The 11,493-nt window shown below is 57.8% G+C and overlaps 2 protein-coding genes across 2 annotated transcripts; both read left to right on the top strand.

Moving 5' to 3' along the window:
* Positions 1-479: 479 nt before the first annotated feature.
* B0T26DRAFT_534613 (glycosyl hydrolase family 76-domain-containing protein) lies at positions 480-2,715 on the top strand. Its single transcript, XM_060435545.1, has 2 exons — positions 480-704; positions 780-2,715. The coding sequence occupies exon 2, from the start codon at positions 864-866 to the stop codon at positions 2,406-2,408; it is 1,545 nt and encodes a 514-aa protein (XP_060289518.1). The 5' UTR covers positions 480-704; positions 780-863; the 3' UTR covers positions 2,409-2,715.
* Positions 2,716-3,164: 449 nt separating this feature from the next.
* On the top strand, positions 3,165-7,175 carry B0T26DRAFT_757832 (tubulin folding cofactor D C terminal-domain-containing protein; the record flags this gene model as incomplete). Its single annotated transcript, XM_060446314.1, has 3 exons — positions 3,165-3,356; positions 3,422-6,336; positions 6,416-7,175. The coding sequence occupies 3 exons, from the start codon at positions 3,165-3,167 to the stop codon at positions 7,173-7,175; spliced, it is 3,867 nt and encodes a 1,288-aa protein (XP_060289519.1).
* Positions 7,176-11,493: the final 4,318 nt, after the last annotated feature.

The following is an 11,493-nucleotide window of genomic DNA, read 5'->3' on the forward strand; positions in this document are numbered from 1 at the left end:
AACATGTAGTGCAACAACAACAACAAGAAGAAGAAGAAGAAGAAGAGAGGAGAGAATGTGTTGGGTGAGGCAGCTTTCTTCCAAGATTTGAAGAGACACCGGACTGGGCAAGTCGCGTGGGCGCCGTTGTATCACGCCCGAAACTGTCTCCTAAACCGGTATCATACATGCGCGCCAGTGCCCATGCCTGATGACTGGTGTCGAGAACGAGAATTGATGCGGCTTCGTCGGCATTCACTGCCTGCTGAGCTTCCGGATATGGACGTGCATTGTTCGACAAGAAGCGCCGCTGACACCTATCTCCCGACAATAGTTGGCGCCCGCACCGGTGTCGACTAGGTCATGCTAGCTGCCGTGCGCCCAGTCCACCGGCGTCATATGTTGCACCGCGCGCGTGCGGACCTCCATCTCAACTCCAACCACACGGGCTGGCGCGCCGCACGGGGTTCTCGGAGTCACTTTCCTCTCCTGCTATTTGCTCTGGGCTGTTCTTGCACTTGCTTCGCTTTGGCCACGGCAGCCATCCTGCAAACACTCGCCTTGACTGGCGCATGACAGAAGCTCCAATTAATCTTGGCTCCAGTCTCGAAAACTCTGGGGCAACGTGGTTTGCTTTGCCTTGTTTGCGCCCAAGGTCCGCCAATAGCTCATCTTCTCATCTCGATTTACTCTTATTGCCTGCTCTTCATGCAGCCACGACATCGGTAAGCCACCAGGTCCACCAAGGGGATCTACACATGCTGCCATACCATCCCGCTGACTGACCCTTTGCTGCGTAGACACTGGTGCGTAGGAGGCGTGTGTGAAGGTTACAATACGACACTAGACGGCTTGGCGTTGCCGCAGAGTTTCCACCACTTGCCATGTTTGGGCACAACTCGGACTCCAAGCCAGAGTCGGACGGTCGGGCATCATGGGGGGGATCATCAGAGGAACGCCCCACAACCTCGAAAGGATTCACACGGCCAACCGTGCTGCCCACATTTTTGTCCACTTCTTTCCGCAAACCGTTGGCTCCGGGCGGCAGAGTCACGGCCGCCGTGGTTGCCGCGGCCGCCTTGGCGAGTATTTATACCATCTGTTGTCTTCCGGCCGGCCCTACGAGCAGGCCCAGCACCGTCTTGGGAGACTCGCCATTTGCCCACCTAGTACTTGATCGACCACCGCTCCCGCAAATCACAAGACTGGCCTTCAACATGGTATCCGCAAAATGGGGCTTTCTTTGGGCCGCCCGAGCTACCGCCTTCGTCGTGTCGTCACCCTTACACAAGACGGCCGATGCTGTCTACGCCAGGAACTCGCTGGACGCAGCCAAGGCCCTTCAGGCGTGGTATGACACGTCGACGGGGCTCTGGCTCTCGACAGGCTGGTGGAATAGCGCCAACTGCCTGACGGTTCTCGGCGACTGGGCCTTGCTGGACAAAGCAAACGCCGTGGCCCTGGGCGTGGCCAGCGTCATGGCCAACACTTATAACAATGCGCAAAAGACTTCTGTCACGACGCAAAAGAGACTGGCTGCTAACGGCCTGGTCATGGCCAAGTACGAGTTTCACCGCAGAGCACAGAAGCCGGGCGAGTTGGATACCCGGGGCTTCTCAGGCTTTATCAACGACTTTTACGATGATGAGGGATGGTGGGCGCTTGCGTTGATACGGTCGTGGGACGTGACAGGCCAGCAGGGCTACCTGGACATGGCAGAACACATATTCGAAGATATGAAGAACGGCACGGACCAGAAGTGCGGAGGCGGTATCTGGTGGAGCAAGGAGCGGGCGTACAAGAACGCCATCGCCAACGAGCTATACCTGAGCGTGGCGGCGAGTCTTGCTAATCGTGTACCGGGCAATAAGGACTACTACCTGGGCGTTGCTAAAGCTGAGTGGGCGTGGTTCAAGGGTAGCGGTATGATTAATGCCAACAACCTCATCAACGACGGGCTGCGCATCAACGACGACGGCAGCTGCGTCAACAACGGCCAGCAGACGTGGTCGTATAACCAAGGCGTCGTGCTCGGCGGCCTCGTCGAGCTGGCTAGGGCCATGGGAGACGGCTCGTACCTGAGCGAGGCCACAGCCATCGCCGCGGCCGCCCTGTCGGCCCTGTCGGACCCGACCACAAGCATCATCCACGAGACGGATCACTGCGAACCCAACTGCGGCGCCGACGGCTCGCAGTTCAAGGGCATCTTCGTGCGTAACCTCCACTACCTGCAGGCTGCCGCCCCGCAGAACGCCTTCCGCTCCGCCATCAACAAGAACGCTGACTCCATCTGGGCCAACAACCGCAACGAACTCAACCAGCTCGGCATCGACTGGGCTGGCCCGGCGTCGGCGGGTGGCGGGCCAAACGCCACGACGCATAGCTCTGCCATGGACGTTATTGTTGCGGCGCTGGCGGCGGCGGAGTAGGGATGGTAGGGCACGTAGAGAAGTGCATTTCCTTCAATACTAATTTTTGTCTGGGGTCACGTTCAACATTTATTGTGGCGCATGAACGGGGGGAAAGGGGCTGGCTGGCTGGCTTGTTTGGGTGTTTAGATAGGGGCAGGAGTAACGGTGGATGGATGGGCTGGGGTAATCTGGCCGTGTGGGAAGGCTGGTTTAGGAAAGTCGGGTCTCCCAGGATAAAATGGAAACCGAAACCGAAATTCTATTTACTTTACCTTACCTTACACATTAGCAATTACGGTATTCTGATCTCCCTTACTGTACCCCGTACACCGTACCTTCCCTGTCTGGGGGCAGTCCATTCGTTTGGAAGTGACTGAGTTTGGGAAGAGAGGGAGCCCCACTGTGTTACTGGGCTCAGTGGCGCGCTACTTCAGGCAGCAACAGCCTGGGGGGACTGCTCTAAATGGTGGGCAATAATAACAAGACAGCTAGCTTCCTTCGAGTTTGAAGGACGAGATGTGGCCAAATTTCCAATTTCTAGTACTATTATTAAATGCTTGGCCAGCTAGGACGGCCAAATCACGGCACATGGAATACACCTTGGATATGTGTTCGCAAATGACTTGAGCCGGGGTGATTTGCTCTGTCGCTGTCGACTGTGCCTTGTCCTCCCTCTCCAGAGCCCCACCAAGCAACGACACCCCTCGATCACCATCACCATCGCCGTCGACGTAGCTACCACCTTAGCCACCGTGCACCGCCACCAAAGACGCCATGGACGCTCCTGAGGAGGACCTCGACATCAAGCTGCAGAAGGCGTCGAGCGAGCTGATTGCCGATTTCGACCGGTCGCTAGGTCCATTTCTCCGCAAGGCCGATGGCTCGGGCTCGGGTTCGGGCGGGACCAAGACGACGCCGGTGCGGTCGCGAGTGCGCGCCCGGGAAACGGGGCGATTGATCTCCTCGGTAAATGGCACACATGGCCTTTAATCCGCTTGAAAGTTTCTGTTCTAGCTGACATGCCCCAAAAGCTGCTGGACCCCTTTCAAGAACTGCCTCAGCTCCTGGACCCCCACCTGCCACGGTGGCTGCCCCTCCTGGCCGATGCCTTTCTCGAGTACCAGGAGGCCCGCCGCCGCCAGCCAAAGGTGCTGTCGACACGCTCCGAGCTGCTGATGCCCCTGCCCACCGCCATCTGCAAGCTGCTGTACACCTTTTGCAAGATCCGCGGCGAGAAGGTCATCGTGCGCTTCCTCGGAAACGAGACACGGTACCTCGAGCTCCTGCTCTCCGCCGTCGAGGAGGCCGAGAGACGCAAGGCGACGGCCACGGCTACAGCCTCCCAGTGGACTTGGGAGGAGCGCTACGTGGTGCTGCTCTGGCTGTCGCATCTGATGCTGGCTCCCTTTGACCTCGCCACCATCTCGTCGGTCGAGGTTGATGACGACGACCTCCCGCGCATCGCCGGCTTCCGCTGGCCCGCAAAGCTGCCCGGCATCACCACGCGGATCCTGCCCCTGGCCATCAACTACCTCGCATCTCCCGGTAAGGAGCGCGACGCCGCCAAGGCCCTGCTTGTCCGCATCGCCATGCGCAAGGACATGCAGCAGCTCGGCCTCCTCGACGCCCTGGTGCCGTGGGCTATGGCAGCGCTCTGGCCTGAAAAGCACGAACCTGAGCCCGCTGCCGAACTGAAAACCCCCTATCACTACATCGGCCTGCTGTCATTTCTCTCGGGGATCCTGGTTGCGTCGGCCGACACGTCCGACATGGACCGCCACCTGGTGACGCTGTTTAATCTGGTGCACGAAGCTGCTTCCGAGGAGGCCCGGCCAGAAGCAGCGGCAGCACGGTCTTCTGTGCTGTCGTCATCGGCCCTGGCCCGGAAGATGGCGATCAAGGTGGTTCGCGCCATTGCCGTGTTAACCCTACGGCATCCCCAGCAAGACGACGTGCAGACGCAGCTGGTCGAAACGACCATCGGCTTCCTGCTAGAGAGTCTCGGGGACAACGACACGCCCGTGCGGCTCGCGGCGAGCAAGGCCCTCAGCGTCATCACGCTCAAGCTCGATGCTGATATGGCGTCGCAGGTCGTCGAGGCAGTCCTCGACTCGCTCAACCGCAATGTGCTGCGTGTAAAGGGAGACCCAACCAAGAAGAACCTCAGCGCCGTCAATCCGCTCGAATGGCACGGGCTGATGTTGACACTGGCCCACCTCCTTTACCGCCGGTCACCGCCCGCCGAAACGTTGTCTGACATCGTGCACGCGCTGTTGCTAGGGTTGTCATTTGAGATGCGCAGCGCCTCTGGCGGATCTATGGGCACCAACGTGCGCGACGCCGCGTGCTTTGGCATCTGGGCGCTCGCGCGCCGCTACACTACGAAGGAGCTGCTTGCCGTTCCGACGACGTCGGCATCGGTGGCCGGCGCGCACAATCCGCAAGCATCGATCCTGCAAATCCTCGCGACCGAGCTGGCCGTCGCTGCGTCCCTGGATTCCGCTGGCAACATCCGCCGCGGATCCTCGGCCGCACTGCAGGAGCTCATCGGCCGCCACCCAGACACGGTCGACAACGGCATCGCCGTCGTCCAGGCCGTCGACTACCATGCTGTGGCTTTGCGGTCGCGCGCTCTGCGCGACGTGGCTATGGCAGTGACCAGGCTGTCGCCTCAGTACGGCGAGGCGATCCTCGACGGCCTCCTTGGCTGGCGCGGCATCGGCGACGGAGACGCAACAGCGAGACGCGCGGCGGCTGCCTCCTATGGTATGATAGCAGGGGAGCTGGCTGCCACCGGCGAGAATCCTGTGCAGAAGCTCAACGATTCGGCTGCGCTCGTGCTGCACTACGTCAAGTCGCTGCAAGCTCGGCAGGTTGAGGAGCGACACGGCCTTCTCCTTAGCTTTGCCGCCGTGCTCGATTCGCTCCCTGCTACTGTACGAGGAGTGAAAGTGGCGGATAGCGAGGGAAAGCCTGCACTAGACGACCTCGTTCGTCTTTCAACAAGTGCGTTGATAGATATTCTGAGCGACTGCGACACGCAAGCCTACCGCCGGCCTGAGTTGGTCGCAGAGGCCGCGAGCAGGCTCACCATCGCATCGTTCCCGGTGCTACAAGCCAGTGCCCTGCTCACCAGCCAAGAGGTTCTAGACAATGCTAATGTGTCTCGAGGGGTCCTGCGCACTGGTACAGAGCTGGTATCCAACGGCAGCAGCACCGAGATATCTACGCTCGTCAACACTCTAGCCGTAACGACACAGCCGACTACGGAACGCTTCGTGAGCCTCGCCAAGTCCATTCTTGGCAAGTGGCTGGCTAGGCCAGAGCAGGAAGTTATCTCGGCCGCATCCGAGGCTGGGCTTGTCCTGCTCGTGTTCTGTCCCCGCACCGAGCGCGAGCAAGTCATCCGCGGTTGGGCCAACGCCGTGCGGCGCCGCCCGACCTCGACAGCAGCCCGCGCGAGTGCGGCAGGCGGTGGCTACTTCTCGGCGCTGGTCATGTCGTATTCCATTATCCCCAGCCTAGAGCTACCGAGCCATGAGGAGGGAGCGGCTCTAGTTGCCGGCGCCCTCGTCGACCGCTGGGCACAGGACAAGGACATCGAGGCCCGGGTGGCTATCCTTTCTAGCCTGATGCGCAGCGACCTCCTACGGCAGAACACGGGCGCGTTCCTGGGGCTTCTGGTCGAGGGCCTGGATGACTACACGATTAACGCTCGCGGCGACGTCGGGTCACACGTCCGCCTCCAGGCACTAAGGGCCATCAAATCACTGTGGGAGGTGGTGCTTGGGGAGGGCGAAGAGAAAGGGGGCGCTGATAGTGACGAGGAAACGGTGCAGGATGTAGTGTCGGAGCTGTTCCTGCGCGTCTTGCGGCTTGCGGCGGAGAAGCTTGACCGCGTCCGCGTCGAGGCACAGGCGGCGCTGGGCCTGGCGTTGAAGCTGAGGTGAATATGTCCCTGCGCGATAACACCAGAAGACATTTCAGTGGATCTTTGCTAATATCTATGTTTTTTACTCTTACAGCTACGCCGCCGACCTGCGGAGGTCCACCTTCTCCTCCAAGTCGTACTTCCGCTTCCTGCTCGAGCTGCTCGCCCATGGCGACTGGCTGCACCCCGTCGTCGCTGCTGCCATGGCGGCCCGCACGGACCCGTGGATGGAGGAGCTGATGGAGGGCTTCGTGTCCTCGGCCGACACGGGCAACGAGGAGCTAGTCATCGCCACGCGGGCGGCGCTGTGCGAGTTTTGCGGCTCCGCGGAACAGAATGCCGCCGCCATCTGCACGGCCCTTGTCGCAAACCTAAAGAAGCGCACAGCTGCTACAGACAATACTAGTGGCCAGGACAGAGTCCTGATACCAACGCTCGAGGTCACGGCGTTTCTGTGTCGCGCGGGCATCTTCGCGGCCTGCCCTCGCGGAACCGTCAACTACAAGAGCTTGTGTCTGTATGTGCAGCGGGCGGGCTACAAGTCGGGTAACGTGCGTAAGATCGAGGCGTGCGTCAAGGTGTACGCCGCCATCGCGGGGGGGGGCACTGCGACTGCAGGTGGAGACGGGGGTGTCGCCGAGGCCTGCAAGCGGCTCGCCGCCCTACTGGTCCATCCCTGGCCCCACGTCCGCAACCTGGTCGTCGACGAGGTCTGGGCGCTACTGACGGCGTTTGGCGGCGCCGGGGCCGACGCTCCTGCTGCTGCGGAGAAGCTCAAGGGCGTCGACTGGGGCCGCGCCGACAAGGCTGCGGTTAGGAGCCTGGTTGAGGCTCTCGGGTTGACGGCTGCCTAGGTGTAGGGTCTGGTATGTCTGGCTATGTGCTACGGATTAGGCGTGTGGTGCTTTGTATGTATGTATTGGATGTACAAATACACACATGGAAGAGACTTGTTGATGTGAAGCTTATGAGTTAACGCGGCTGCTGCTCTCTGTTCTGTCCATCCCTATTCCGTGTGTATCTATCTTAATAACTAAGACACTACATTGCCTCCTCGTTTTTCTTCCTGACTTTTGAATAAGAAATAAACAAAAAAGGTTAATTGTCGCCCTCGAACAGACTTGGACTTTATCAAACCGCAATGTGGAATATTGTATCCGTAGAGATGTGGTTTATGCCCCTCCTTCCACCACCATTGAAAGGGGACAGACACGGTTTGGTCGCTCTTTACATGCTGCTCCTGCTGCTGCTGCTGCTGCTCTTGATCACCAGGCATCCACTGGAGTGAGAGCCTCTTACCTACCTTGGATACCTTAGCTTAGTGATGTGCAATGATGGCACGCTACTGAACCAACAACATTCCCCGTATTCTTTCTTTCGTACGACATTGATAGACACCTGAGGTGTAGACCTTGGTCAGGCTCGACATATGAGGTCGGAAGGCTGGCGGGCTGGTGGACTGGCGGCCGGGTGTGGGACCGGAGCCACGTCCGGCCCAATCGGATGCCCGCTTGCCTGCCTCTCGTATTTTTTTTGCTGCTCGGTTGGCCTTGGCTTAGCGGTGAGTGGGTACAGCTCTCTTTCTTTTCTTTTTACGGATTCACTAGAAATGTATTGCCGAGTTCTGGCTGGCCAGCGGGTTGAAAAGAAGGCGTCCATGGTGATCTCTGTTCTTTTTGCAGCCGAGATAAGTTACATACAAGGTTGGTTAACTGTCATTTGGTTGGTTTGGCCGTCCTTGATTCGGACGCGGGTGCAGATTTTGCTAATATGCAAGCTGCTCAGAGCCCTGCCGAGAGAAGAAGGTTGGGGATACTCCATTGAGGCTGAGGGGCTCCATTGGTTCCATCGTAAGAAATTGGAACCGGACAAATGTGGATTTTGCAGGCTACGCGAGTTGATGTTGCTTGACAACTCCCGGGGCTGCTATTGAGGTACGGTTTGTGGAAAGCGTTGAATTGTGGGATATGGGGATAATTAAGGCAACTTATTATTGCGAGAAGAGCGGTTGTCGTTTACGGAAAACTTGGGGAATTAAACTCGAACAAGTCATGAAGTAAACAGGCAAATTCTATATCCGCCATTGAACGTCCCATTGTGTCTTCTAACCTCGGATTGTCTTTCTGAATTACCGTCACGTTCAGGGAACTTTGCAGGCATCTCGACAACCTCCCTGCTCCTGGGTACTCTACCCAGCATAGGAACAGAGGTCATCGATCGAACCTGGTTCTGTCTGATACTGCAGTCTGTCGCTAGGCAGAAGGACCTTGACGGCTGCTTGCTTGCTCGCCTAGTTTCTTACCTGATTTCTTGCTTACTTGCCTGCTTTTTCTACTCGGTTCCGGTAAGGTATTGTAGGAGGCTGGGATGGATCGAACTCATCTGAAAAACCATCCTCTCTCCACTGCCCGTTAGACCTCCATCCACCTCCACCAGATGGACTGCGGACCTCCGCGCCCCCGCAGACTTGACAGTCCTCAGAGCGGGGTTTGGCCCAGTAGTTTCCACTCGGAACACGGCGTCGTGGTTCCCCTAGCCTCGACCTAGGGGCCCCCCCGAACAGGGTGTCGTGGCTCCCCTAGCCTCGGCCTAGAGGCCCTTTGTGCGGTGCCAAGGCCAAACGGAATCACATCCTCGGCGATCTCTCATGCGGAGCAAGGCCAAGCTTGAGGCGTTGAGGAGGGCGAGGCTGTGGAGTTCGGGGCCGAGTTTCCACCCTCATGTTTTTGCGGTTTTCATTCGTCTTTTCTGACCTGTTCACTGCCCTGTGCTGCACTTTGCTCCGGTGCAGAACACACAGTGCAACTTGTGCTGTGTCTTTCACCCAATGCTGATGTAGCGCCGTAGGGGTCTGTAACATGCATGTTTACGGTGCCCTTTTTGTCACTCTTTGCTCCTGTAGGTATCCGAGTCTTGGAACTATTGAGGCAACTACCCGCTGAGAAAATTGGCGACGCTGTGGACAGATGATTCAACATGGCGGTTGGAGATTATGCTAGTTTTCCCTTCCGGCGGGCGGCAGAGAATACAATACAGCCTACCTGGTGGAACAGCAGCGCATTGGGATTGTACCTCTTCACCCCCCCCCCACCCCCCGCTCCACGCCCAACCGCTTCCACCCTTCGAACAGTACACGTCGATTGCAAATAGGCCGAGAGACGAGACGAGAGAGAACGACGGCTTGGGTACGGAAATACTGCTCTATGGATGTCCCAGTTTATTTTATTAGGCTCGTGCACCCACCCGCGCGCGCCGCCTCGCCTCATCTATGTATTCCGCATTCTGCACGGAATACCACCCAACCTTATCTTCCCTTCCGCTCGCTGGAGTGGAGTGGTGGTGGTCGGTAGGCGTTCGAGAAAGACACGGCTTGGCAAGGCGCGAATCATTGGACATCCGCTATTTTAAAAATGAGTATCCGTAGAGGTAGACAAGACGTCACAAGGCAAAAAAGGCCGTCGCGTCGTGTCGTTCGGCTCGCTCGCTTGTGGTCTCCCCCTTAGCTGTGACGTGAACCTCGTGCCGAGAGAGGTCAATGTAAAAATTAAAAATGCATTGGCTCGGGAGATTTTGCAGACAGACACAGGCACACAGGGCCGTTAAAGAAAATCAACGGGCGATTGCATGGAAACAGAAAAAACAAACGAGGAGAGCGGGGAGGGGCTAGCCAGGCTAGCTAGCATCATGTCGGTTCATGTCGTGCCGTGCCGGCGTCCAACCTTGTGTGTGTGGTTGGTGTGTGGGCATCTTCTGAGGTCGCCGACTAATATACGAGACAAGATGCTGCGTATATATTTGGGAGCGTTGTAGCACGCACCACGGGCTGCCGTAACGTGCTTCCGGTACCGTGCGCGCTGCTGTGTGTTTTCTGTGTGGTTTTCGGGGACCTGGAGAAGTTCTTGGTGTTGTTACACAAGAAGCTCGCCGCGCGAATGCGATCGGGGTTTATATTAAAGATGTGCGCGACGCGGCCCGTCACGTCACGTCACAAGCCCCCCCCCCGGTCTCCTCTTGGCGAGCCATCCGCTTTCCCACGTGCTCGGCCTGTCCCCCATAGCCTCGAGTGAGCACTAGACCTTAGCCCTGCGGGGTTCATCCCCGTACAAGCTATGAAATGACGATGGTGGCATTTGCCAGTTTGCGATGGCTTAGAGGCCTTCAGGGAGCGATCGAAGTAATAGGGGGTGGCTTGTGGTGGCGCCACATTTTGGTCAGAAACTTCTGATCTAATGTGATAGCATTTGAAGCGCATCGGGCGACAAACAATTGTGAATGAATCCCTAATAACATGACGGAAACCGTTGCCGCCGGCAAACAGCGAAGCGGGCCGACTAGGCAAGGCACAAAATCTGTACAGACTGTAATGCAACCGAGATTGTCAGGGCGGTTGTCTGGTTGCTTGAAAGTTGAAGGTCCAAGAACAAGACGATAGAATATCTGGGCGGCAATCTCGGCGACCACCGCTGGAACCGCTGGAGGTAGCCGCTAGGAATATCAGATTAGGCATGCTGTGTCTCGCAAACACAAGTCACAAGACACATCATACACAAGGTCACGGCATACCCGACCCTGCGCTAGCTAGGCCCGGAGCCGGGTCCGGAACCGGAGGCTGGCTCTCGAAGCGCTCTTCCTAGGCGAGGTAGGCCGGATTATGTAGCGGACCGAACTACAAACCAGTTCCGTGCGGTTCCCGGACCCCCCCGAATGGGAAAAAAGGCAGACGAGAGAAAAAGAGGCGGCATGTCTCGCATGCATCTCGCATTCGCTGTTCGCTTAGGTAGCCAATCCGTGCGCCTGCTACGGTACTGGTACTGTCTGTCTGGATTGACTCTCGCACCTCCTGATACGTAATTACCGTTCCCCGTACAGACACGAACAAATTGATCCCGTCCCTTTTGACGACAGGAAAAAGCTGCTGCCTGCCAAGAGTAAGAAAGCAATATACATGATTCGTCAGCGAAGAGATCCTCCGAGAAAGGGAAAGGGCAGTGCTGTACTGGGTGGCGGCATTCATTGGTTCGATTGCTAGTGATGTGGTTCGATAGGCTGGCGGAATTCCGAACATTTCGTCCATTTAGACAGAGGCGAGCCCCCAAGATTCGCGAAACATTTCGGATCGGATGGGCGGCGGCGGGGGGTGGGAGGGGGGACTACGGGGATTCGCAGCGGCCG

This window comes from Lasiosphaeria miniovina (assembly GCF_030549165.1).
Source record: "Lasiosphaeria miniovina strain SMH2392-1A chromosome Unknown B0T26scaffold_9, whole genome shotgun sequence".
NCBI lineage: Eukaryota > Fungi > Ascomycota > Sordariomycetes > Sordariales > Lasiosphaeriaceae > Lasiosphaeria > Lasiosphaeria miniovina.